This window comes from Idiotropiscis lumnitzeri, chromosome 1 (assembly GCF_059441095.1).
Source record: "Idiotropiscis lumnitzeri isolate Australia: NSW breed Sydney's pygmy pipehorse chromosome 1, RoL_Ilum_1.0, whole genome shotgun sequence".
Classification (NCBI taxonomy): Eukaryota; Metazoa; Chordata; class Actinopteri; order Syngnathiformes; family Syngnathidae; genus Idiotropiscis; species Idiotropiscis lumnitzeri.
Window position 1 is genome coordinate 4,640,080 of NC_142391.1, and position 25,652 is coordinate 4,665,731.

General features: G+C 39.1%; 3 protein-coding genes across 6 annotated transcripts in view; 1 reads left to right on the plus strand and 2 right to left on the minus strand.

Moving 5' to 3' along the window:
* nin (ninein (GSK3B interacting protein)) overlaps positions 1 to 4,353 on the minus strand; it is a 30,270-nt gene extending 25,917 nt beyond the window's left edge. For 3 of the 4 annotated variants that reach the window (XM_088312054.1, XM_088312026.1, XM_088312035.1), the window contains exons 1-2: positions 4,069 to 4,353; positions 789 to 1,001 (exon numbers count right to left, since the gene is read on the minus strand). In XM_088312054.1, coding sequence (XP_088168180.1) covers positions 789 to 980 — 192 coding nt within the window. In that variant the 5' untranslated portion in view covers positions 981 to 1,001; positions 4,069 to 4,353. Of the gene's footprint in view, positions 1 to 788; positions 1,049 to 4,068 lie in introns of those variants that run through there. The other variant, XM_088312044.1, reaches the window with a different exon arrangement.
* Positions 4,354 to 4,720: 367 nt separating this feature from the next.
* LOC148342872 (lysophosphatidylserine lipase ABHD12-like) lies at positions 4,721 to 11,420 on the plus strand. Its single transcript, XM_088312078.1, has 13 exons — positions 4,721 to 4,796; positions 5,289 to 5,417; positions 5,901 to 6,003; positions 6,104 to 6,223; positions 6,329 to 6,359; positions 6,429 to 6,474; positions 7,068 to 7,197; positions 7,277 to 7,314; positions 8,961 to 9,040; positions 9,120 to 9,202; positions 9,541 to 9,619; positions 9,685 to 9,818; positions 9,896 to 11,420. The coding sequence occupies exons 2-13, from the start codon at positions 5,318 to 5,320 to the stop codon at positions 9,921 to 9,923; spliced, it is 972 nt and encodes a 323-aa protein (XP_088168204.1). The 5' UTR covers positions 4,721 to 4,796; positions 5,289 to 5,317; the 3' UTR covers positions 9,924 to 11,420.
* Positions 10,376 to 25,153, minus strand: pygl (phosphorylase, glycogen, liver). The gene is made up of 20 exons (XM_088312066.1): positions 24,774 to 25,153; positions 23,587 to 23,688; positions 23,414 to 23,492; positions 21,962 to 22,065; positions 20,971 to 21,102; positions 20,685 to 20,796; positions 20,508 to 20,590; positions 20,300 to 20,437; positions 19,142 to 19,234; positions 18,915 to 19,061; positions 18,097 to 18,260; positions 16,845 to 16,959; positions 16,665 to 16,766; positions 15,340 to 15,487; positions 14,310 to 14,368; positions 14,078 to 14,219; positions 13,316 to 13,523; positions 13,114 to 13,248; positions 12,959 to 13,025; positions 10,376 to 11,719 (listed from the first exon to the last, which is right to left on the minus strand). Exons 1-20 carry the CDS (start codon positions 25,014 to 25,016, stop codon positions 11,531 to 11,533), a joined length of 2,562 nt encoding a protein of 853 aa, XP_088168192.1. The 5' UTR covers positions 25,017 to 25,153; the 3' UTR covers positions 10,376 to 11,530.
* Between the last annotated feature and the right edge of the window lie 499 nt (positions 25,154 to 25,652).

A 25,652-nucleotide genomic window follows, 5' to 3' on the forward strand; every position in this document is an offset into this window, starting at 1 on the left:
CTCTTCCCATGCATTTCTTTTTGTAATAACCACAAGCAATAAATTAATCTATGACAAGAAAAATGTTGGTTCCATAGATTAGGCTTACACTACAATAAAGGCAAATTAACCCTGAATTCATCCTAAAGACAGTTTATCTACTTCAATTAAGAGTTGTGAGTTTACAAAACACTTTGACTTGCAGTCATAAGCGTTTGCAATGACAATTTCATGAAATTCAACCAAATGCGGCATGCCGTGAACATAAGCAAAGTCACGTCAAATTATAACAATAATGGAAAGAAAGCTTTGGGTAAAGCATTTCAACTTCAACACAATCATATGAAAATGTGGATTGCACTTATTAAGCGGCAAACTGATCTCTAAAAAAAAAATACTAATAAAGTGCGCATACAGTATACATTAAAAAAAAAAAAAAAAAAAAATCCTACCGTTTGACAAAATTTAATTTGTTTTGTTCTCCCAAATTGCAGTTCTTCAATTCGAAAATTGTATTCTGCAATTGGAATTTGATTACTTGTTCAGCCCTAACGTTGATCTAGGTAATTAGTCTGTTAAAAAATAAATATGTAAATAAATGTTATACTTTCTTGGTATCAGGCAAATTGCAGCAAAACCCAAAATGTCGAAAACAAAACAAACAAGAAGCACTTATTTGAATTCGTTTTTTCTATAAGCAAAGGGGAGAAAAAAAAAACGTTAAAATCATAAATCGTATTTTTGAAAAAAAAAAAAAAAAGTTGAGATCACATGCCAAAAGCTAGGACACAAGTACTTGATGAACGCACCCTGTCAGTGACGCGGTCCCGACCCTGCAGCAGCACGTCCAGGAGCGCCGGGGCCTCGTTCTCCAAGTGCAGCGACAGGCACAGGTCGGCCAGCTCCTCCGGGCACAGCGAGCCGCAACCGCTGCCGTCGAAGCCATCAAAAACTTCCTTCAGGCGTTCCTCGTACTGGTCCTGCTCCAGGACGTCATCCATCCCACAGGACAGCAGCCTGCCCTGCCAACGCAACACCGAGAAAAACGCACATTTGGGGGCGGATTGGACAAAAAGTGGCAGGCGTGAGTAGCTCAATTTTAGAGTCACAACTCAATAGTGGTGGAAAGAGACTCACTAAACAGGGCGGAAACATCGATCTTTGTTTCAGAGTGCTGCATACACACACACACCCTGATTCAGCCTCGTTAGCAGCGCAGGCTTTGGCTAATCCAATTACGACTGATTAGCCACTCTGGCTAATTGAGAGATGTGGCCAAAATCTGACACTGACAATGTCATTAAACTTTTTTTTTTTTGGGTGGCTTCCATAATTCAAAGCACGTCGCTTCTGACGTGCTCGACTTACACTAACAACATTGCACCGAACAGAGAGGGACTCGTTTACAAAATCAGAATGAGTGGCGCAAATTTAGCGATTTGGTTGCCATATTAACGACTTTTCTGACCACTCATTAAACTGAAAAAAATAAAAAATTCCCGCTGAGTAATGGTCAACACGAGCAGAATTATTGCCATTATTGACGTTATGCAAGATTTTGTTTTACTAAAATCAGTAGTTAGCTTCTTTTTACACTTGCAGGGCATAACTAATGTTCCGATATGAGAGCCATGAGGCACATTTCACTTTTTTCATTGAAGACTGACGCGATACGGATTAAAAAATATATATACATTTTTTTTAAACCACAAAAATCCAATTCACAATTTAAATTGATTTGTTTCCCCGTCGTTTATAGAAACAGCAAATGTCAATGACCATATTCAAATAAATTTGGGATTTGCTTTTTTTCTCCTGAGACCGACCTACGTTTACGCCGCATTCGTTTGCTGGAATTTTTTTGAAGTTGTCACAGTGAATGCTTAAAAGACTGCAAGTCAAATTGTTTACCAAGTTAACAAGTAACAAATGTAATAGAGGTGTCAAAATCGAGTCATTGACAACTCATAGACTATCAAATTAATCAACTAATACAATTGTTTAGCCTAACATTTGATTTCCGCCTCTCAACGGTAATTATTCTGATTTCTGTAGTTCTTCATGACAGCCGCTTGTTGACTTTAAATAACAATAATCACCAATTTAAAAAAAAAAGACAAAAAAAAATGTATGACAATCGACAGCTAGTAAACACGCACAAGATCAAGACAATTCCTACCAGTCCACTTTTCCAGCTGCTCACCATCAAGCATTCTCAAACAGGTGTCCCCGCCCCCCCCCCAAAAAAAAAAATACACACACACAGAGCGGAGGGGCTACCCATTCATTGCACAATGGGGCTGGTCCACAAAGCCCACATCAGTATTCTACATGTGCGCTACTGAGTCGCTCTCAGGATGCCAGATAATCACAAATGATGGCCAATTGGAGGCGAGAAGAGACTGCATCTTTTTATATTCTGAATACTGACAGCTGGTGAGGGTCAAGTAACCCAAAGTAAAGCACTCAACTTATTACGAGCCCAAAACTGCATAAAAAAGCTGTTAACTGCCCTTAAAATGGGGAGTTCACGCAAAGAAAAACATCCTTAGACCAAACTGCTGTATTCAAATTGAATATACTTGTATGAGTTTACTTGCTAAGTATAAAAAAAACTGAGGTCATTATCTTAGCTTGAGGTCCTACGTAAATTTTTTATTTTTTTTTTTAAATGACAACTTCACTCCCTCCAAGGCCATCATATTACCTGCCTGAGGTGCATACGAAACTAACTTTTTGACCAAAATCTTAGACCCTTAAAGGCCGCCATGCTTCCGGGTTGATTTTTGGTATAAATTTCCAAGCTCATAACTGCTACCAAACCTATATTTTGCCTTTAAAATATGAAACATTTGCCCGTAATGGCCACTGTACTTCATGGTTAGGCACAGAATGTCTGGGCTTGGGAAGTGGCGAACTAACTTTTTGCATTACAAATCTAGTCACTTAAAAGTCACTGAAATTCATATTTGCGAAACATACAGAAATAACGTTTTGCCTTAAAAAAAAGGAAGTGATTCAGATATGTGCATTAAATATTCTATATTTTATGTTTTTTTTAACATTGGATTATTAATAAGCAACTTCAATCAATATTTACACGGTAATTCACATAATGAACTTTGTGTAGTGATTTTTTTTGCTCTGATTCCGTAGAAATAACCTTTGTTGTCAATTTCATGACACGCAGTTGGAACTTCACGTATTTTATCAGACAGAGTTTGTGTACACAACTTATTATCATTTTATTGACCTGTGTGTTGATGAGAAACGACAGCGGTGAATTTTAATATTAGAAATATACCCACAACTATTTTGATAATGAATGAAATTGTTTAGAGACCAAATTGTCCAAATTATCATTTCTACCTCACAGCAGTAAATATTTTGGGGATTTCTCCAGCCAGCAAGACCGATTAGCTTTGTGTTTGTTGAAAATCAGACTCTTGCAAATTCATGATTTCGCTTCAAAACAATGGGCAACATTGATTCTGTAATGGAATCATCATTTATGTCTGTGCATTTGATGTACTGTCTAATTGTTTTGAATAAATATTTTTTTAATCAAGTTATTGAGGGGAAAAAAAACAGTCATTTAGTTGCAGCTTTAGAAATTATCTTGATATATTGCTGATTCTGTCAACATACTTTGCTAACTTCGGTTCATTGGGTCTCTTCAAAGCCACAAGAAGAATTCGGGTGAAAAGTGGGTTTTAAGGGACAAAATGTGTTGAAGGCAAACTTTTTTTTTTCTTTTTGCAGGAAGTTATTAGCTCAGCCGCTGGAGTCTATAAATTGTGTGCTTTATCAGGAAGTAAAGTGGCCTTGAAGGAACTGCAGTTCAGACCGTCTCACTTTTCAAAATCATTTTAAAAAGTATCAAACAAACAATTCAAGTATTTTGAAGGCCGATGTAAAAGCACGTAACAGGAAATAAAAAGAAAAAGAAAATCCCAGTCCGGTCATACATCACGTTTCAACTAACCGGGCTAGTTTAAGGATGCAAACTCGTCACCCTTGAATTTTGTTACTGTTCTAGAACATAAAAAGAACTGTGAAAGTGAACTAAGACGCAGCGCAGGCACTCACCTAATTCTCCAAACTTGGGAAAAAACGCCCCAGCCGGTCCAACCGATTGAAAAAAAAAAAAAACACTCGACGCTAATGCGAGAGCAACTTTTTTTTACACATGACCTCCACACAGGGCGCGTAGATGTTTCCGCGATGTTTTAAAAAAAAAAAATGCCCCCCAAAAAAGTACTCTCCGAGCTCGCGTTCGAAATGTAAAGTGTTATCAAGAAGGCAACAGGATGTGTTTGTCAGCAGGGGTGGGCTGCTGCATGAGAGTGAACGCCATCCTCCCTCCGCGGCGGCTTCAGGTCGATTTTGAAAAGCAGAGGATGGAGGGGAAGGCGGGGCCTTGTACGCAAAAGCCCGCCTCGATTGGTGTAAATAATGTTGCTCGCTTTTATGTCAACAATGGCCGCGCCCTCTTTATCGTGGAAACTTTTTTCATATCTAAAACACTCAAGTGCTCGACATGAGAAATGAAACCATAATGTATTTAACTGATTTCAAATGCGAATTGAAGTGAAATATTAGACACAAAGTTTCGAATCTGGGTTTTCAAACAGAGCTGACCAACCCGCCTCCTCTGCGTCACTCCTTCCTCCTATTGGCTGTAACAAACGTCAAACAAAAGTATTTCGTCCAATACCCTCAGTGCTTTCTTTCTTGACAGGAAGTGCTTCAACTAGTGAAGTTGTTCATACTGAAAAATCATCCTACCTACTACAGCTTTCAACAACAGTTTGCAGGTACTTCCGTTTTAATCTTATCCTTTTAAATATATCTACTGTCGGGTCCTGGAATAGTCAATTGCCTTTCACGTTAAAGTTTCTAAGCGGTTTAAAAAAATCAACTTACAGGTTACTTTCACCTTGTTTTGTGTTTTGTTTCGTTCTCATGCCGTACAATGGGTGCAAAGTGTTTCACCAAATCAGCTTTGAAATACCTTCGTAAACGCTTATATCGTGAATCTAAAAGAACGACATTTCCTAGCATGCCTTTTGGTAGAAACAAACAAACAACTCATCGTTATTTGTATACAGCTGCAGCTGTAAGAAAACACGTTTCATAACACTTAAAACAAAAAAATGGCCCAAAAAAATCGGTGTCAAATTTGCCGTAGAGTGTCGTGATTTCAATCTATTTAATTTATTGTGACAATTGTATCGTACCAATACACAAAAACATGTAAAGATGTATGTATCTGTATCTCTCTCTCTCACAAAAAAAAAAATCCAAAGGAAGGAAAGTGATCAAGTTAGTGGGAGCAATGAAGTTGGCGTCCTTCCTGGTGGCTGTCTATGTGTCAGTGCCGCTCATCATCTACCTGTGCCCTTGGACTCTGGCCTATGCCATCTTTGCTCACTTGTGTAAGTACAAATTCCAACGTCCTGCCTATTTGCTGAAATTGTTTTTAGTTATAAGGCAAATCTATCTCTTAGCAACTAATTACCGGTTAAAGTGAGTCTTTTGTCAAAGCTGGTCGTTAGATGAAAGCAAACTAACTCCTATTATTCATACGTTAGCTTTTAGCCACAAGAGGAATCTATTGGCCGGTAGTAATAGTTACCCATTGGCCACTGGTTAAAGTTAGTCATGTGTTGAACCTAGCTTGAATCCACTTTTTATATTTCACTGTTAGTTAGTCCAAACATCCATGAATCAGTTAATCAGTGTCGTTTCAGGCTTTTACAGAGCTGGTGGATGTGCTGATCAATTGAATCAGGTGTTTTTGGAGTAGGGAGAGTTATAAAACAGGCAGGATATGGCGCGCCAGGAATTGGAGTTCCCTACCTCTGCGTTACGCCAATGCTAATAAGCAAAACGCTAACCTTGTGTACTGTCATCTGCAGTGAGGATTCCATATTTGGTGGATCTCAAGCATCCCGAGTACGTGCTGAACCACACTTGCAACTTCTACCTGGATCCGGAGGAGGGCGTCCGCTTGGGTGTATGGTAACTATCACGGTCTTCTGTCTTTTACATTATTTAGAAATACTCCTAAAAAAAAAAAAGCTGAGCATCTTTTGAAAGTGTTTGTTTGCGTTTCCCTGAGGCACACGCTCCCCGCTAGCCAATGGGACCAGGCGGCAGGGCGGGGCCCCGAGTGGTACCGCAAAGCTCTGGGAGATGGAAGTCCTGTTATCATCTATCTCCACGGCAACGTGGGCACCAGGTGACTGTAGAGACATCTTAATGGAGCCCGGTGGGAATTAATTGAGTTGACGCGCAGGCAAATGCGGTTCAACTCTGAAACCTTTTTGGATTTGATTCTTTTCAGGGCCAAAGATCACAGGGTGCAACTGATGAAGGTTTGTTTTGAAAATGATGGTTCACGTTTTTTGTAAGATTTCGGTTAATATTTGCATGAATATTTGCAGATTTTAAGTTCCGCAGGGTTCCACGTCCTGTCTTTGGACTACAGAGGTATGCTCATCTTTATTTTTCTTATAAGGGACGATTATATCTGAAGACCTTGGACGAATAGTGCGTGCTCCTGGTATTGTGAAATCTGCCCGGCAACACGAGCTATCTGAATTCTGATTGGATAAAAACTCTAACCTAAAAATAAAACGCTAGGATATAATATGACACCCATGTGAAGAATATGATCATGATTTCTTGATTATTTTAGGCCAGCAGAGAAGGTCTTGACCGCCCACCACGGAGCAAGATAGCGCAAGCTAAAATGTTAACAGCTGCTGAATAACGAAAGCACCAGACAGATCAATAGAGACCTGCTAAAATATTGACACGAGTTTTGCTAAAATTCTAGCATGCCAACCGTTACTTTGCTAACATGTAACGAGATAGCAAGAGCAGATCAATAAATATTTGATGTCTTGTATTCCGGTACCTTTTTCTAATTCGAAACTGCTAGAACGCTAACTTGCCAAGCGTTGCCGTGATAGCATTTAGCAAGTTAACAAACGGATTAAAAAAAAAAAAAAGTCCCAAGACAGATCAATCTTAATTAATTTCCATGCCGTCATATGGTAAACGGATTTTGTGCGATGCAGGCTTCGGCGACTCAACAGGGCAGCCGAGCGAACGCGGGATGACCACAGACGCCCTCCACCTGTACACGTGGGTGAAGCAACACAGCGGGGGGTCTCTGGTGTGTCTCTGGGGGCACTCACTTGGTTCCGGGTAAGTTTCTTCTCGCTTTTGATGTCATGGAGTCAGTGACTCAAAATGAGGTTTTGTTTTTTTCTCCTTTTTCGTGAAGGGTTGCGAGCAACACTGCTGTCCAGGTGCAAGAGCAAGGTGGGTTATGTGGCCTTTCTGTGACCAGTTATCCCCCAAGGTCATACACGCCCCGCCCCCAGGGGGGCCCGCCCACTATTTTAGCCAATTAACAGCCGACCAAGTCGTCACTCTCATTCGCTGACGCCGACGTCCCTGAACACACCAGGCTTCACCTCTGAAAATCACACGCAGTCAGTCTCAGCTGAGCACAGATGCCACACTACCGTAGAATGTGAGAGTGGAAACCCCCAGCGGACAAAAATAATGACTGGATCTCAAAATATTGGTGTTATATATAAGAAGCTTTAAAATATTTAGAAATAATCAAATAAAATGTCATTATTTGTAATCTTCAATTGGATATCCTCGTCGCCAAACTGGACATTCTCGGCCTCCCTGTCCTCACACGCATCTGGATCAAGGACTTTCTGACCAACAGACCCCAGACTGTGTTGCTCGGCCCCTACACGTCCTCCACCCGTACGCTGAGCACCGGTTCCCCTCAAGGATGCGTGCTGAGCCCTCTCCTATACGCCCTCTACACCTACGACTGCAGCCCGGCCCACGGCAACAACACCATCGTCAAGTTTGCTGACGACACGAGAGTGGTCGGTCTGATCTCGGAAGGTGACGAGACAGCCTACAGAGAGGAGGTCCAGAGACTGACGGCTTGGTGCGAGGACAGCAAAAACAAAGGAGATCGTCATCGACTTCAGGAGGAACAAGACGGTGCCGCCCCCCCCCCCTCTGCATCGAAGGCGTGTGTGTGGAGAGGGTCCACACGTTCAAGTTTCTGGGAGTACAGATCTCCGATGACCTCTCCTGGACTCACAACACCACAGCAGTGGTAAAGAAGGTCCACCAGCGTCTGCACTTCCTGAGAGTCCTCAGGAAATTCAACCTGGACAGGAGGCTGCTGCTGGCCTTCTACCAGTCGTCCATCGAGAGCCTGTTGACGTACTGTGTCTCCACCTGGTACGGCGGCTGCACTGAGGCGGACGGAGTGAGGCTCCAGAGGACAGTCAAAACAGCGCAAAGGATTATTGGCTGCTCTCTCCCCTCGCTGTCGGACATCTACACCGCCCGGTGCCTCAGAAGGGCTCTCAACATCGTCAAAGACAATACCCACCCAAACTCACACCTGTTCGACCTGTTGCCCTCTGGCAGGCGCTACAGGTGCATCAAATCGAGGACCAATAGACTGAGAAACAGTTTCTTTCCGAGAGCCATCTCCATGCTAAACTCTCACACACACACGAGACCACCCTTACCTTGCAGAACAGCATCGTGATGTGTTTTTATATACCCTTCAGTATTATTTTCCATTGCACTCTCTTATTTATCTAATTTATATATTTGTCTGTATTATTGTTGTATTGCACTGGAGAGGGGAGCCCTCTCATCTCGTTGCACACTTGAGTACAATGACAATAAAGGGATTTCTGATTCTGATACCCAAATAAATGTTTAATTAGTTCTTAGAAATTAAAGGCAAATGTGTTGAACTTCAAAGTTGAATCCAACTGAACTGTGAATCATCATATTGCGTCAGATGTCCAGAAATCATCAAACGATTAACTGCACCCGTTTTGACGTCACCTAAACCGAAGAAAGTGAGATGTCATAACTTTACCAAAGCACTTTTTTTTTTTCTTTCTACCAAGGTTCCATCGTGGACGCCTTAATTCTCGAGGCTCCGTTCACAAGTATCGGCGAGGTCGTTGTCAAATTTCCTCTGGCGAAGGTGAGACCACCTTGTGTTGGTTTTCAGCTTGTGAGTTAACACCAAACATGTAATCGCCGTCTCAAAATATGTCTTGCAGCTCTACACGTTCCTTCCGGGCTTCGAACTCTTCTTGTGGAACACTTTAGAAAATAACAAGCTGCTGTTTGCTAATGAAGACAAGTGAGTTGACTTATTCATGAACATGCACCAGGTTAAGGAGGTTTTCTGTTAGCATCAGTGTAAACCTCTGACAGACAAGCCAGCCCCTTGGAGGGTTGCGAAAGCACAGGAGGTAAACATCTCAAGATTTTGCAACGAAAGGTGCTCATTGTAATTGGCAGCTGTGAACAGATCGGTCGGTTGCAAAATGTGGATTTAAAAAAAAAAAAGAATTGCGCCACAGAGTCAAATCATAATAAAATGGCAAATTAGGAAAGTAGTAATTGAATCCCCCGTGTTCCTTGTAGCAAGCATGTGTTATATGTTCTTCTTTTAAGACGCACATTACATCTTTTCAGTTTGAAGGCGCTGATCTGTCCGTTGCTCATACTGCACGCGGAGGACGACGACATGGTTCCGTATCACATGGGTCAAAAGGTAGAAGTATACAGAGCATTTTTCATCCAGCCTTCTCGTTCTAATCCTTTTCATTTCCTTTCCAGCTGTACCACATTTCGTTGCGCACGCACAAGGAGCTCAGCAAAGAAGTTCCGTTGGAAATGATTTCCTACCCGGCGAGTCGCGGCTTCTCCCACAACGACATCTACTTGGATCCCGGCCTGTCCAAATCAGTGAGGTGAGGACCGGACTTGTGATGCAGTGTCTCTGTGTGAAATGTGATGAAAGCAATATTCCTTCTGCTTCTTGTCACAGCGATTTTCTGCACAAGCTGCGAGGATAGCGTGACTGTTAAACATCAGCACATGAATGCTCACGGAACGTACACCTGCACCGCCTCTTGGGTTTTTTTTTCTGTTCAAAGGAACAACTGTAAAACCTTGCCTGTTATGCAGTTCAAGCGCTCAAGCGTTTACATTCCCAGGCAGTGTTTGAAAGATGTGTACCATTTACGTACAAAACACATTAATTTTATTTGTAATGGGATTTAAATTAGATTTGAAGGCACGGTCACCCCCCCCCAAAAAATTGCCAATTTAGGGCATTTAAACCTATGAGTACAACTTAATGATATTTACCGTAATTTATTGACAATACACACTCAAATTACAGAAAAAATTCAAAATTCATGAATTCGATTAATCGGCAACTTTTTATATATTCGATTAATCGTTTAGCACCACTGTTTAATTTAAGATGAGGATTCGAGGAGGAAATAATCAGATTTTTGTAGTTCTTGGTGAAAGCAGGTGTTTAATCATAAGACATTTGCAAACAACTGCTTTGATTTTGGAAAATAACGATCCAAATTTTTGCCCATTTGCCTGACATGTGATGAACTAAATCAGTCATCTTAAATCTATTTATGGGAAAAAAAAAATACATGTCAGTTACAGGTTAGTCACACGATCGCCTCAAATTACGATTATTTAAACCTGTAGTAAACTCAGAAGCGTATTGTTTTGCACTAGAGTAATTAGTACCCGAAAAGTACTCTGGCAAGTACGTCGCTCCCTTTCATGTGACATTTTTTACCTGTTGTTTATTTGCTTTCGCTGAATAATTGAACCATACCAAATAAACAATGATCAGTTCAAGATAGTAATCGAAAAAAATGATTTTGCATTACATTACCGTATTTTCCGTACTATAAGCCGCTACTTTTTCCTCGATTTTGAACCAACGGTGCGGCTTTTCTGTGGATTTTTCTTTCGCCGGTTGGGGCGCTCCATAGTAAAAATAATCTTGATAGTGACAGCACTACACTCAAATATTATATGCACACTAAAAGTGGCGCTTCAAAAGTGGATTCTTCTTTAGACTCATTAATACTAAAATACGGTTGTTACCTACTCTGAAGGGATGCGGGGAAAAAAGAAACCCTCACATTACTTCAAAAGCTGGTCGACAGAATCTCTGCCTTGAAAATATGTTGGTGCCATATTATAAAATGTCATTTTTCAAGGCATCACTGGACAAAAAATGCATCAGTAGCAGGCAAATTACATTTTCGTAATTTATAAATGAGGCGGAAAAAAAAGCCTGTTGTCACTTTCATACAGCTGATATTTTAATCTGAACACTGGTAGGAAAACACTGAAAAAAGGAAGGAAATTGTTGGCTTTTTTTTTTTTTTTTGAATGTTCAAGCTGATAACTCAGGTTCGGTTTTTAGCCTAGCACTTCCTCCACCATGTGAGTGAATACATTTTGAAAATGCCCAGTGGAAAAAAAATGCTGTAACAGACACAAGTACAAGAAAAATAAAAGATTCTTCCCTGGCCAAGTTTAAAGCGACGTGAATTTGTTACTCACTGAATTTTTTTTTGTTTTGGGGGAGCGGGGCGGTCACGTGAAGCTGTTAAGTAAACATTCAAAACCGAGGTAGCTTTTACATTTTCTTAAGCTCGCGGGCGGTCTTCTCAAAGGCCTCTCGGGGCGCGCTGGGCGGGGGGATCTTGAGGTCGGTGGGTTCCACGCCCCACACCTCCGTGGCGTACTCGGTGATGGTTCGGTCGCTGGAGAACTTTCCTGTCGCCGCAATGTTCTTCACCACCATCTTGGTCCACTCCTTTGGATTCTGGAAAAATAAAAACACCAGTGGAGTTTACAAACATTCCAAGCAGGCGAATGTCGAAGATGGCATCATTAAACGAGTCACAGGTAGTAACTAGACATTATGTTACTAGCATAGCATTAGCATTTTGGTTAAACAGCAGACAACAACAACAATATGTTGAAAATATAGTACGTAACTCATTTACTACCATCGGCGGCTGAAGAGATCAAAGATCCATTTTTAGTAAAAGTAAAATACAACTGTACTGTACTTTACAAATATACTGTGCTGGTTTGAAAAAGTTGAAGCTAATTTAACGTGAGTGTTTCTTAGCATAACACTAGAGGGAGCCAGTGCACCACTTGTGGTATTTGTATCCAGGGTTGTAATAGTTTTTCATTTTTATCATTAGTTTGGTTTTTATTTTGTTCTTGACTTTTGTTTTTCAAATTCAACTTAGTTTTAATAAAGTTGTAATGTTTCATTGGTTTTATTTTTGAATTTAAGGATTGTGAAATGCAGGATTTTTTTTAAAAAAGGTCACAGTAAGTATTGTGTAATATAGAAAAATACAATTCTAAAACGACTGCTTGACCTTCCTTCTGGCGTATCGTTGTTCACTAATGACAAAATGAATACATTTAAAATGAAGAAAGAAAACTCATGTAAAAAATAAATTGACAGACAAAAAAGTGTGTTTTCGTTGGTTGTTTTTACGATAGCAAAACTGTATTTTAAAAACACATTTAATTCACGAAAAATGTGTTCAATTTTTTTTTAGTTATTTTGCTCATTTTTGTAACGTAAATTGTAATTTAATTTGGATTGTCGTAAATGACCACCATTGCATAGCTGTAGCCAAAATTTTGCATTTCTGTTTGAATTTTTGTTGAGTGACCATATGGAAACCTACCATACATAGCCTGTATGTCTCAGGTTTTGGTTTTGATTTGATTTTTTTTCATTGATTTATTTTTTTTAGTCTTCGACCGCTAAGCTTCATTCAGAAAACGCATTTAACTGGCTTTTTATTTTGGACCAATTTTCAGGTTATTCAAATAACTCTGCTGACAGCCGCATCGCTTTATCCAGTCTTCATTTTTCTCTGCGACTTCAGATTCTAATGAAGGTTCATTTAGAGCCGACAAGGAGTTCATTTTGGGTTCCTTTGATTTTTGTGGGTTCCAATGATTGCGTAGCGCCAGCCCCATAGCCTTTGAAAACAGACAAAATGAAACTGCACAAGACTTCATTCATTACCTGATATAATTTGTTGACTTTCTCCTGACATTTCAGGTAGGCTTCAAAGTCGGCAAATACTTTGAACCTGAAAGACAATGCACGGAAATTTGATTTGTAAAAAGATGCAAGTGATCCATTTTTAAAAAGGTGTCCATTTTTTGTTTGCCGCCCACCGGTCATATTTGAAGAGCATTTCAGTCAAATCCTTGAATAAATTGGGATTTTTGGGGCTGAAGAAGCCACTCGTGATCTGGTCCATCACTTGTTTCAGCTCCGGGATGTTCTTGTAGTAGGACATGGCGTCATATCTTAAGAAAACGTCAAATATAAAATCAAGTAAAGCGGAAAATCTTTAGTGTTTTTTTTTTTTTGTACCCATTTTTGTCCATCTCAGCCACATCTTGCACTCTCATGCCGAAAATGAAGAGGTTGTCCACGCCGGCCTCCTCGGCCATCTCCACGTTGGCGCCGTCCATGGTGCCGATGGTGAGAGCGCCGTTCAGCATAAACTTCATGTTGCCCGTGCCCGACGCTTCGGTGCCTGCCGTCGAGATCTGCTCCGACAGATCTGTGGCCGGGATCACTGACCGACAAAACGCAACGGGAAGGAAAGAATTTATCATACTACACGTTTGTTAAGATTACTCTGACGAATACAAATAAGAAAAAAAATACACAACATTATAAAAGAGCGAAATGCATCAAAATATGCGCTAAATTAAAGGGCCCGACCAATATATATATTTTTTTTAGCCTGATGCCGATTCGACAGAATGAAATCCGGATAGGCAATTAATCGGCCAATTAATGAAAAAAAAAATGGAATAAATAAACTTTATTATTATTATTATGATTATTATAAATAGAATTTCCAACAATAAGGGAAAATAAAGTTAATTTTGTTGATTTGTCTTTTATTGTAATGCGTTAATGTGTAAAAATAAAGCCCACCTCGCTACACCCCAAAATAAATTAATTAATTGAAAAATATGGCTATTGACACTAATTATTTGAATAACGTTTGGTCAGTGAAATGAGGGGTGCCTAATATTAGGAACACTTCAGAGAATGACAAATTCTAATTAAAAAAAATAAATAAATTAAATTAAAAAAAAAGAAAAAATGGAAAAGAAAAACCTTTCTCAGCCAGCGAAACTCTGTAGTTCTCCAGGAAGATGACCTTGAGCTTGCTTCCCACCACGGGGTCGTTGTTGACCACGGAGGCCACAGACGTGATCAGCTTGATGATCATCTTGGCCATGTGGTACCCCGGGGCAGCCTGAGAGAGAGGGGGGGGGGGGGGGGCGACAGCGGCTCACATAATTCTGTGCGCACGTGCGTGCGTTTTTGTGATGTTTGCAGTGTTAACCTTCCCCCCGATGATCACGGTTCGAGGTACGAAAGGCGCAGACGGGTTCTTTTTGATGCCTGCGGGAAAACACACGAGAGCAAAAGTCCAACGTTGACTCGTCATTTATTTAATATTTTAAAAAAATAAATAAATGTGTTCAATTTCTGTGCAGACGGCCAATATTTAGACTTTTCTGGATTTTCTTTGAGGCCTTATAAAAAAAATATGCTGTTGACCGCTTAGCGTTATCCATTTTATTTTGCCCAAATTTTGGAATGACTACGCTAACAACCTCATCTGGGAATTCATCTGGATTATTTTAGATTTTTGTGGCTTTTTTTTTTTTTTATTTGAGGTGCTGAATAAACTTTGTTGACAACCACATACCTTTATCGAGGTTAGTTTTGGGGCGGGACGGTCTCATTTTTGACGGATTTAAATGACTATGCAGGCCCATATTATAGTTTTATCTGACTTTTTTTAAATTTTTTTGGGAGGAATTCCAAATGCTACTGTTTGTGGATGACTACGTTCCAGCATTTAGGCTAGTTATAATTTTTGTTCATGTCTGACATAAATTCCTATGAGGAAGGCTGCACAGCTTAAATTAATTAGTTACTTTTGATGCTTATTGATTTTTTTTTCATGTGTTATAAAGTCAGTCACATTGCTTTTTCCAGAGCCTGAAATTAGGTGGAATAGTTTTCGACTGATTCAAAAGACGATGCGGACAACCGCATAGCATTATCCAGAATCCGTCATCTAAGGTCAAATTTTTGAAGGAGTCAACACATGCAAATAAATAAACAAAAATATAAATCTGCAAACCCCACTAAGGTTTATTAAATACATACTGCGTGATAATATAGAAAAATGAAAGCGTGTGTATGTGGTCGTAGTCCCGCCCACAAGCCAAGTGGAAAAAATCCCTGTGCACGTCAACAAGCATGCGTTTGTTTGGACTTGCAGGAGTGTGTCAGTGTGAAGTTTTCCCTGAGGGAGGTAACAACAACAACAACGGGGGGGTGTCCGCGAGTCGTGTACGCACGGTTGTACATGGTGACGATGTGCAGGCAGTTGAGCAGCTGCCGCTTGTACTCGTGGATCCGCTTCACGTGCACATCGAACATGGACGCCGCGTTGATCCTCACCCGGTACTCCTTCTCCAAGTATTGCGCAAACTTCACTTTGTTGTCCTGAGGCACCCACGCAGCACAAGTACACACACAAACACGTACACTTGTTTTAGTTGCACATTAGGCATGTCACAACAACACACGTTAATTACTTTATGCCAGGTGTGGGCAAACCACGGCCCGGGGGCCACATGTGGCCCGTTAAACGTTTTAATCCGGCCCGCCGAACTTGGAAGAAAAAAAAAATGAAATGAATAAACCTTGTTCATGTTTTATTGCTGGGGGGAGAGAGGGCTGCGCCAACTTTGGTCAGCACGTTGAAGGGAGGGGGGGGGGGGGGAGATTCAAAAGTTGGGAAAGATCACACTTACTCAGGCTACTCAATGATGCGAACTTTTTTAAAATGTTAAACTTTTTATGCTGTATTTTGTTTCCTGTTTGTTCAACAAAGTGATTGAAAGTGCACCGCAAGTTGTGTCTAAACTTCTACAGCTTGAGGGATTACAATTGATTCGAACAAGTGGTGCTAGACTATTGTTAAATTAGCTAACCAGTGGTGGGCGGTCAAGGCCATCAAAGGCCTTCTCTGCTGGCCTAACACAATGAAGAAATCATGGTCATATTCTTCACATTGATGTCATATTATAAACGAGTGTTGAATTTTTAGGTGAGAGTTCTTATCCAATCAGAATTCAGCTACCTCGTGTTGCTAGGCAGATTTCAAAATACCAGTAGTACGCACAATTCGTCCAAGGCCTTCAGATAAAATCGAGCGGGCGTCTGTTCTCTGTGAGCAAGGGAGCTTTTACGGTTGATAGACAGTCGCGATAGCCAATCAGATCACAAATTGATGACAGTAAGGCCTTCTCGCTGATGAACACGACTTGTGATTGGATACTCACTTGTGAGGGCGCAGCGCTATGCGGAATCAACACAACAGGAAGTCGTAACTGCCGACCGTTGGAAAATCTTAAATATATTCTTGCTTTTTTTAAACTACAATGGCCAAAGGAGGGAATTTAATTGCAGATACACTTGCGAGGCCATTTTCAAGACAAGCTAGGTCGTCCAACACTCACTTACTGTGAATATTATTCGTCCAGCCGTGGCGTTATGAGGGGGATTTATTCAAGTCGGACTAAGTAGGACTTCACTGAAGTCCAACGTGTCAAATGCACGGCCCGCCACTTTAGCCAACAATGTTTACTTTGCCGTAGACTTGTAGTTGTCCAAGTACCTGTTTCACTTTAGCGACATCCCGGATGAAAGCGGCGTTGTCCACGACGTCGTTTAGCTGTCGCAGCTGGCTGAGGTCCTTAATGTAGTCCTCGCCGATCACCTGAATGGGAAGATGGACATTGTTATTGTTCATGAGGCAGGGTGGGAATAAATAAAAAATAAACAAAAAAAATAAAACCTCAGCGATGAGCTCAGCCAGTCCAGGGTTGCACAGCAACAGCCAGCGTCTGGGAGTGATGCCGTTGGTCTTGTTCTGGAACTTCTTCGGCTCCAGTTCGCTGAAGTCGCGGAATCTACGAGGAGAAACATATTGAGAGGCGTAATCAGAATCTAAAAACTCTCCAAAGTCTGCCTAGCAACAAGCAGCCGCAAGTGTTACTTTTACAGGATTGTAACAGAAGTTGCGAGAGAGAATGAGGACACACTTGCGTCATTTTCTTGCATTTCACCCGTTTTGATCAAGCATCAAAACAGTCCAACAGCTGCACAAATAGCACTCGCAAGACATTTGTGACATGGACTAGAAGGAGCATCGCAGATATTTCAAGTAAGACAAAAATATCAATGAATGCATGAAAATTTATATCAAATAAAATTAGAATTAAAATAGAATTTTAAATAAATCTGACATTGTAAAAGAGAATAAGTGAATACAAGTAGAAATAAAAATGAGAAAGTATTTACAATTATTGAAAAAATACATTTGAAAAAAAATCATTGAATTTAAAAAAATATAAGTAAAAAAGAAAACAAGAACAATTGCACAAATTAATAGATAATAAAATTGCTGGAAAGGAATCACAAATCTAAAATAAAGTAAGAAAAAAAACAAAAATACAATTAAATGAAGGAATGAAAATGTCAATAAAAATTAAATATAAAATGAGAAAAAAATAGCTTGGATAAATATAAAATAGAATAGGTACAAATATTTACAAATAAAAATACAACTAAAAATATAAAATAGTCTAGTCATGAAAATAAAATAAAAAGGAGCGCAAAATAATACAATACAATAAAGTAAAATGTCAATAAAATTCACCTATAGTTAAATAAATTAAATGCAAAATAGTATGAATTAACAGAAATGAAAAGGTTTTTAAAAATGAAACAAAAATAAAAATGATACGAATTAAAATATAAATATTGTCCAAAAACAAAAGAAAATAACACGAATAAAACGGGTAAAAAAGTTTAAATTTAATTTTTTTAAATTACAAATGCAAAAACGTAAAAAATAGAAATTGAATTTAAATCCAAACAAAACCAAAGAAAAACATAGCATGAATTACCAAATAAATAAAAAAAATAAATTATTAATAAAAATAAATATGCGAATAAAACAAAAGAAAGAAAAAAAAAATCAATGGAGCATTTCCAAAACAAGATAAAATACCAGAATAAAATGAATTGTTTGTGGCCTCACTCACACTTGGGTCTTGATGATGTCGGAGTGTATACGAGCGACCCCGTTGACAGCGTGCGAGCCCACGATGCAAAGGTGCGCCATGTTCACCCGCTTGCCTCCCTCCTCCTCAATCAGCGACATCTTCCTCAACTTGTCCACGTCGTTGGGGAAGAGCGACGCGATCCTCTGCGGGCGTGAGAGCAAAACAAAACTAATTTCAAATTTCACTTCCTTTTAGCTCGTCCCAAAGGCCACACGGCTTGACAACATTTTCGGAAACCCGTTCAAGCAGTTTTTGTTCAAGTGGGACTAACGGACCGAATCAAACGCACAGGAAAGTACAACCAATTTTTAGAGGCGTTGGGATTTTTATTTTGAAGTGTTGAAAAACAAATTGTATTCGGGATGAACTGAACAATTAAAGTCGAAAATTGGGAGGGAAAAAAAAAAGTGTGGAAATTTACATTTGTGTGTTTCTTAATGTCTAACTCGTTTGGATATTTCTTGTAATTGTTTGTCTAACATTTTTGCATTGTTGTCTAATATTTTAATAAATATATTTAATAAAATATATCCGGTTTTTTTTTGTCATGAGTGTGGTCAACACAATTAATTAAACTCATATCTCATGGCACAAGTGTATTTGTATCCCATCTATCAATGCCTTTCGTTGGTTTTTCCCCATCCAGTTCTCCCTTCCTCTATTATGGCGCAGCTGAAGATGTGATGTGGTGGCACCTTGACGGCTAAGCGCATTTTTGCATCGTGTTTTGGTTCATAATTGTCCTAATATTTTAGTTTCTCTTCTACGATATTTTTTGTAGTGTGTGAGGCGCTCACATCAAGGTGGATCTGGTTGATCTGGAAGATGATCTGCAGGTGTCGCGGCAGGAGTGTTTCCATCAGCTCCACAGGCCAGCGCTCCAGAGCCTCGGGGAGAACTGTGTGGTTGGTGTAGGCAAAGGTGCGCTTGGTCAGGTCCCAGGCCTGTTGGAGATGGAATTGAAGTTTTCTCGGCTGGGGTAATGAACAAGCGCCGCCTCCACCCCAAGTCCAGAAAGACTCACCACGTCCCAGTCCAGCTTCTCGATGTCTACGAAGATCCTCATCAGTTCCGGGATGGCCATGGCTGGGTGGGTGTCGTTCAGCTGGATGGCAACCTGCAATCACAGCATTCACTTTACATCCAACACTTTATATCCAAAAAGTTGAATAAAAATACTACAAGCAACTAACTGTTCTGTCCGTTTCCAATATTTTTCCAAGTATTTATTTTTCATTGAATATTGCATATTTTTATTTAACTTTTCAAATAATGTCCCGCAGTATTTTTCATATTGTATCAGTCTCTGATGTATTGCTTTTTATCTAATATTTGTCTCCAATATTTTTTTTGTAATTTTTTTGTTTGGTCTTATTTTTATTCCAAATATTTTCATATTTTCTAATATCTGTTTTTTTCTCATTTGTGTACTTTTCTCGTGTTTTGATATTTGTCTTTAAATGTTTGTTTTTTCTCCAATATTTGAATTTATTTGAATATTTATTTTTTTGTATTTTTACCAAGTATTTTTTGTATGTTTCCATTGTATGTATTTTTTTTCTAGTATTTATCTTTCATCTGTTTTAATAAATATTCTTTTCCCCCTAATTTTATATCACTCTTTTATATTTTTTCAGAAATTATTTTTCAATATTTTTTTCAAATATTTTTGTTTGTCTCATTTTATTTTGTATATTTTTAAAATTGGTACATTCTCTAATAATTTTGTACTTTTCCCCCCTCTTATTTTTACATTTCTTTCAAAAATATTTTTTAATGAGTTTTTTTCAAATATTTATTTTGTATTTTCATTATTTAGTCAGGGCAACAAATTAGATAATTGTTACATTTATTTTATTTTAGATTCATTTTTCAGATTTTTGTTTATTTGATGGTCATGTATTTTCTTATATTTGTATTTTAATTTTCAGATTTTTGGATTGTTTCTTTTATTTTGTATGTGCTTATTTTTTATTTTCCCTAACGTTGTATTTTTTTTTAGTTCATATTTATTTTCATTTATTAGTTTTGTATTTTTCATATTTTTTTTCTCTAATTTCTTTCGCTCTAAAACATTTAGGAAAGACTGTCCTAAGAGGGGGGGGGATACTCCAACTCGTTTATCATTCATTCTCTTGATGCAAAGGGATAACATGAAGGCGCTTCCTGTTTGAGATCTCACTTTATCAGGGAAGCTGTCGAACGACATTCGTCTGGGCGCCCCCTCCTTGGTGGTCTTGAAGCGGCGAATGATGTCCTGCAGGGTGGCGGCCACCACAAAGTACTCCTGCTTTAGACGCAGCTCTTTGCCCTCGAAAAACTGAACCATAGCAAAGAAAGGACATTTCATTTCAAATATTTTCGAGCACCAGTGGCAGTTGAATTCTTACGTTGTCGTTGGGGTAGAGCACTCGGGAAATGTTCTCGGCCAGATTACGGTCCAGGACGGCCTCGATGTAATCTCCCACATTAACTGTATAGACGCATGGACACACGTTTTAAGCAACGCATCCTGTTTCCCCACAAAGAAACAGGAAACTGTCTTGCAAGAGTAACGGGGATCTCACAGTCTCTCAGGTTGAAGTCGTTGGGCGCACGAGCGGACCACAAACGCATCGTGTTGACCGTGTTGTTCATGTAGCCTGGAATGGGGGTGTCATACGGCATCGCCAGCACCACCTAAACGGGTCAAACACGTGCACAGGATAAAGTTGCAAATTGTTTTCTTCTTGCTAGGAGGGAGGCATAACAGAAAATAATCGAGAAGCACTGCTATACATGAAGCATTTTTTTTCTCTCCCATAAACACACAGTGGTTGGATTTTATCAGCAAGTAATATGTGACCCAGATACCTGCGTGTCGACCCACTTGGTGCCGTCCTCGGTCTCTTCCACGCGTCCGTAGAAGTGAACGGGCAGCATGTACTCGGGCCGAGCCTTCTCCCAGGGGTTGCCGTGACGCAGCCAATCATCTGCCTCTTCCACCTGCATGAGCAATGAAGACATCAGACGTTGATGCTACGTTGCTAAAAAAATGTACTTTCCAAACATTTTGGGGTATTTTTTCCGCTCTTTTTTTTTCTTAATATTTTTTTTCACCCATATTTTTTGCAATATACTTGAGATTTTTTCTCTTATTTTTCATCTTATTATTCCCATTATTTATTCTGATGATTTGATACAAATTTTTTGGCTTTAATTGTTTTTTTTCTTCTAATATGATAATTGATTTATCATCATATTTGCTTTTACTAAATATTCATATATATTCATGAAGCGGCGAATGATGTCATTATATATATATATATATATATATATATATATATATATATATATATATATATATATATATATATATATATATATATATATATATATATATATATATATATATATATATATATATATATATTATATTTTTTTTGCGTAAAAAGTTTGCATAATTTTCTTAATATCTTACCGGTTCTCTTGGTATATTTCTTCTCATATTTTTTGCAAATCATTTGGTTAGTTTTGACCCAGCATTTGCAAATAATTTTTCATTTTTCTGCAAATATATTGAGGATTATTTCTTTGGCTGTCCTAAAATGGGTTTGCTAATTTGTGCAAAAGTGCATGTTTGCACTGGAGGCCTAAACTGCAAATAAGCAGGAATCCCAAAGGGCAAAAAAAAAAAAAAAGATTTTCTGTGTGCGTGTATCGAACACCCACGTTATTGCTAATGATTAGCTTATGCTGCATGGTGACCTACTCCACTTTGGCCCCACGCCCGATTTCGTCATAAGAATGAGAAAATAAAAGAAACTGATTAGAGCTGCATTCTGAACTGATGCCTTTGTTGTACCTGCCAGCCGTCCCTAATTTTCTGGTTAAAGATTCCGTATTCGTAGCGGATGCCGTAACCATACGCCGCCAGTCCCAGAGTGGCCATGGAGTCCAAGAAGCAAGCTGTTGGAAAACAAAAGACATGTTTAGACCGTCCCTTATTGAAGCTGTTTTTTTTTCGTTTGGAATAAATGTAAAAAAAAAAGAAATAACAACAAAGCCAAAGAAAAAGCTAAATGCGCTGTTTTTAATGCTTTGATGCCCACTGAACTAAACTCTTGATTGTGTATGATGTATTACATTGATATCGCCATGTATCCCATGTATCAATACCGCCACGCGTCATAATGATATCATGATGTGAAATATCAATATCATAATTTAGCCTATTAATATCATGACGTATCGCATTATGTATCGATTGTTATGCGACATGTATTGCAGAAATAGATCACACCAATAAAGCCATGAATGCTTGCCATGTATCATTTTGATATCACTTTGTATCGCATCAATTAATCGTAATCATCATCAACATCGATATCAATGTAACATATCAACAGTGAAATGTATCACATTACCATTGTAATATATCATACCCATTTGAATGTATCGTATCGTTTTCACAATATATCGAGTCAGTATGTTGCGGAATACTATGGGTGCAATGTATCATGTTAATATAACGTATGTGTATCATTTTAATATTATATTAGGTTTATATTGCTTTTGTAAAGTGCGTTACTGACACACAAGTGTCATATCGATATCGCGATACGACGTATCGTTGCATGCGGCAATGTATTGTAACGATACGGTGATTTTTGAATGGCAATGTATCGTACTGATATTGGGATGAATCATCCCAATATTTCATAGCAACACATTGATTTTTATTATTATTTGTATTATATTTTATACACGTATTATTTACCGTACATCATGATGTAGCATTTATCAAAATATCGTAACGTATCAAATCGACATTGCAATGTTGCTTAAAAAGGTTACAAAAATGTCACATAGACGCTAATTGTACGGTGTATCCCATTATGTGTTAGCATTAGCATTAAGCTAGCAGATATTTGGTTGACTGAAATAATGTAATGCAATTCTATTTTCCATGTATAATTTGACAGCGAATGACAAGTGTGAGTGGCAAAAAAAAAAAAAAACAGCGCGAGATGAAGCCTCTTTTTTTGATGAACATTTACAAATTCAAATTGCCGCTTGTTCAGCGACACGAGTCACCTGGCGCCCCAAAGCCCTTGTATTTTGCACTCTCAAGTCAAAGCTGGAAAAAAAAAAAAACTGTCCGGCTCTTATCTTGCAGCACCGCTGTACAAGCATATTTTGCAACACGTCTGGCTCGGGTTCATACGCTCACCGACCTCGTAAAACCTCCTGAGACCGGGCATCCAGTCAAATATTTCTAATTGTTTGTCTTTTTGCAACGCCTTCAACCTTCTACCTGCAAGTCTGCCCAGGCCTCCGTTGCCCAGACCCGCGTCCTCCTCCACCTCCTCCAGCTCCTCCATGTCCAGGCCGAGCTACACGCCACACACACACACACGTGCGCACACGCAACAACACAACATGCTAACAAACACATGCAAAGGTGGTATGCAAATGAGCCAGTCTGACCTGGTAAATAGCTTCGTCGCAAGCGTTTTGCAGGCCGAGGTTGATCATGGTGTTCTGCAGCGTGCGGCCCATGTAGAACTCCAGGGACAGGTAGTACACTCTCTGCACTCAGTCACACAAAACAGAAAGAATTCATGCAACAGGAAAGTTACACCACAAGGTGCAAGCGTGGACATGATTTGAAGAAAAGCATCATTTGGGATATCAACTAGTGTAAAGGGGGGGAAATGCTATTGTGATGTTTAGCGTGGATGGATTGATTCTTTTTTTTTTTTATCCATTTATCGATTAATGGTGAAATGATTCAGCACGCAAATGGCAAAAATTTGTAATTGAAGCCCATTTTAAATGCATTGAATTCTGTGTGTCGTACTCTAAATATATGATATTTAATAACATCGAAAGATGAAAATGGAATACTATTTGTATGTCTTTGTTCGTTTTGATATATTTTTCATTGCCTTAACAAATAATTAGTGAATTGATTTATCGTAATTAAATACAGTGAATCAATAAAATACAACATTTTATGAATAAAGAAAATTTATCTCATAAAATATATGGCTAATTTACAAGAATGAAACAAATCATGCTATAATCTGGAACTGAAAATAATTAGTCACCAAAATAATTAGGAAAAGGGAACCATTTTACATATATTAAAACGTAAAAAATTAAATGATTAATAAAAAAAAATGAGAATGTATTACATTTATTTTATTATCAAAATAAAGTGTTTTTTAATTGTACATATAGATAAAAGAAAACAAATTTCATGTTTGTCGTGAAATTGGCTGTTCTCATCTCCAACCTCTCTCTTCAAGGCGGGATTTGAAAAACACATGACAGATGTACATGAACTATGGTAGTCCATTAATGCGACCTCCACGCCCTGACAATCCCCCCCCCACCCGCCACCGCAAAAATCACAGGGCAACGACACGGCAAACATGCCGGGGCAGCATTTACAAACTTTGATGTCAAGTTGGGGACTGCAAAATATCATACTGCTGGCCGCTAATGCCCCCGCAGGCCTTAAGTTGGAGACCTTTGATATGAATGCTAAATAAGAATATAATATAAAAAAAAATAATACTTTTTCATGAGCGCGTGCAGGTGTCCCTAATGAAGTGTTCAATGTGTTTTTGATTTTCTTTTTACTTTTTAGCGATCTTTATTGCTCGCACCTTGGGGTCAGCCTCATAGTAGAACTGCTGCGTCCGGATCCAGCGGCCCACCAGGTGGTCGCGGACGGTGTGCGCCAGGGCAAAGTAGTAATCCCGCGGCGTGGCGATATTACGGTCCTTGACAAGCGTAAAGTGCAAGTGGCGGTTGAAGTCCTTCTTCAACTCAGCTACGTTCTCGACGCCCACGATGCCGCGGATGCTGATTTGCTTGCGCTTCTCCTGGTCGCTCAGCGGGGTGGCCATCTCTCTGCCGGTTTTCTGTTCGCCTCGAGTGCGTCTGAGTCCGGGTAGCTGCTGTCCTGTCACTCGGTGGGAGCTCCGAGAGTGAGTGGCGCTCCAGAGGTGAGGAAGTCAGCTGTCATTGGTAGGCGGGGGCAAAGAGTCTCTTTGAGGAAGTAGGAAGCGTAGTTTCTTTCACCTTGCGTTCGACTTTAAGCCATTCTGCTTTCACTAAATCGACGTCAAGACTTCGCACTATATCACTGAAATATGTGTTTCCAAATATAGTAATTATTGAATCGTTAGTCATTTTTTTAATGTGACGTTTCTGCTGTCAACATTTTTGACCAATCAAATTCCAGCAAGCATACTTTCGGCCAACTAAGTTTTCGGAAGTCAACTTTCGACCAATCAGCTCTCTTCTTTCGCAACCATTCTCTACTTTGTTGCCCACATTAAAAAGACACGCAATAATTGATCACATTATTTGACACATTATCACTTTTAAATATGACGTTTCTTTCGTTTTAGTCTCTGTTATCTCAACATTTTTAGCCAATCAACTTTCAATAATTCGACTTTCGGCCAATCAGCTCAATGCCCGTCACTTCCCTTCTTTGGTTTTATTTAAATTTTTTTATTTATTTTGTTTATTAATCA

Excerpts from the sequence above, each read along its gene's own strand:
- pygl (XM_088312066.1), bottom strand. The coding sequence starts at position 25,016 with ATGGCCACCCCGCTGAGCGACCAGGAGAAGCGCAAGCAAATCAGCATC. Across the intron at positions 20,797-20,970 it reads CCAAGTGGGTCGACACGCAG|GTGGTGCTGGCGATGCCGTA; the intron begins GTATCTGGGTCA and ends TGACCCGTTTAG. Across the intron at positions 16,767-16,844 it reads TGGCTGAGCTCATCGCTGAG|GTGATCGGCGAGGACTACAT; the intron begins GTTTTATTTTTT and ends CTTCCCATTCAG.
- LOC148342872 (XM_088312078.1), top strand. The coding sequence starts at position 5,318 with ATGAAGTTGGCGTCCTTCCTGGTGGCTGTCTATGTGTCAGTGCCGCTC. Across the intron at positions 9,620-9,684 it reads CGTATCACATGGGTCAAAAG|CTGTACCACATTTCGTTGCG; the intron begins GTAGAAGTATAC and ends TTTCCTTTCCAG. Across the intron at positions 9,819-9,895 it reads GGCCTGTCCAAATCAGTGAG|CGATTTTCTGCACAAGCTGC; the intron begins GTGAGGACCGGA and ends TTCTTGTCACAG.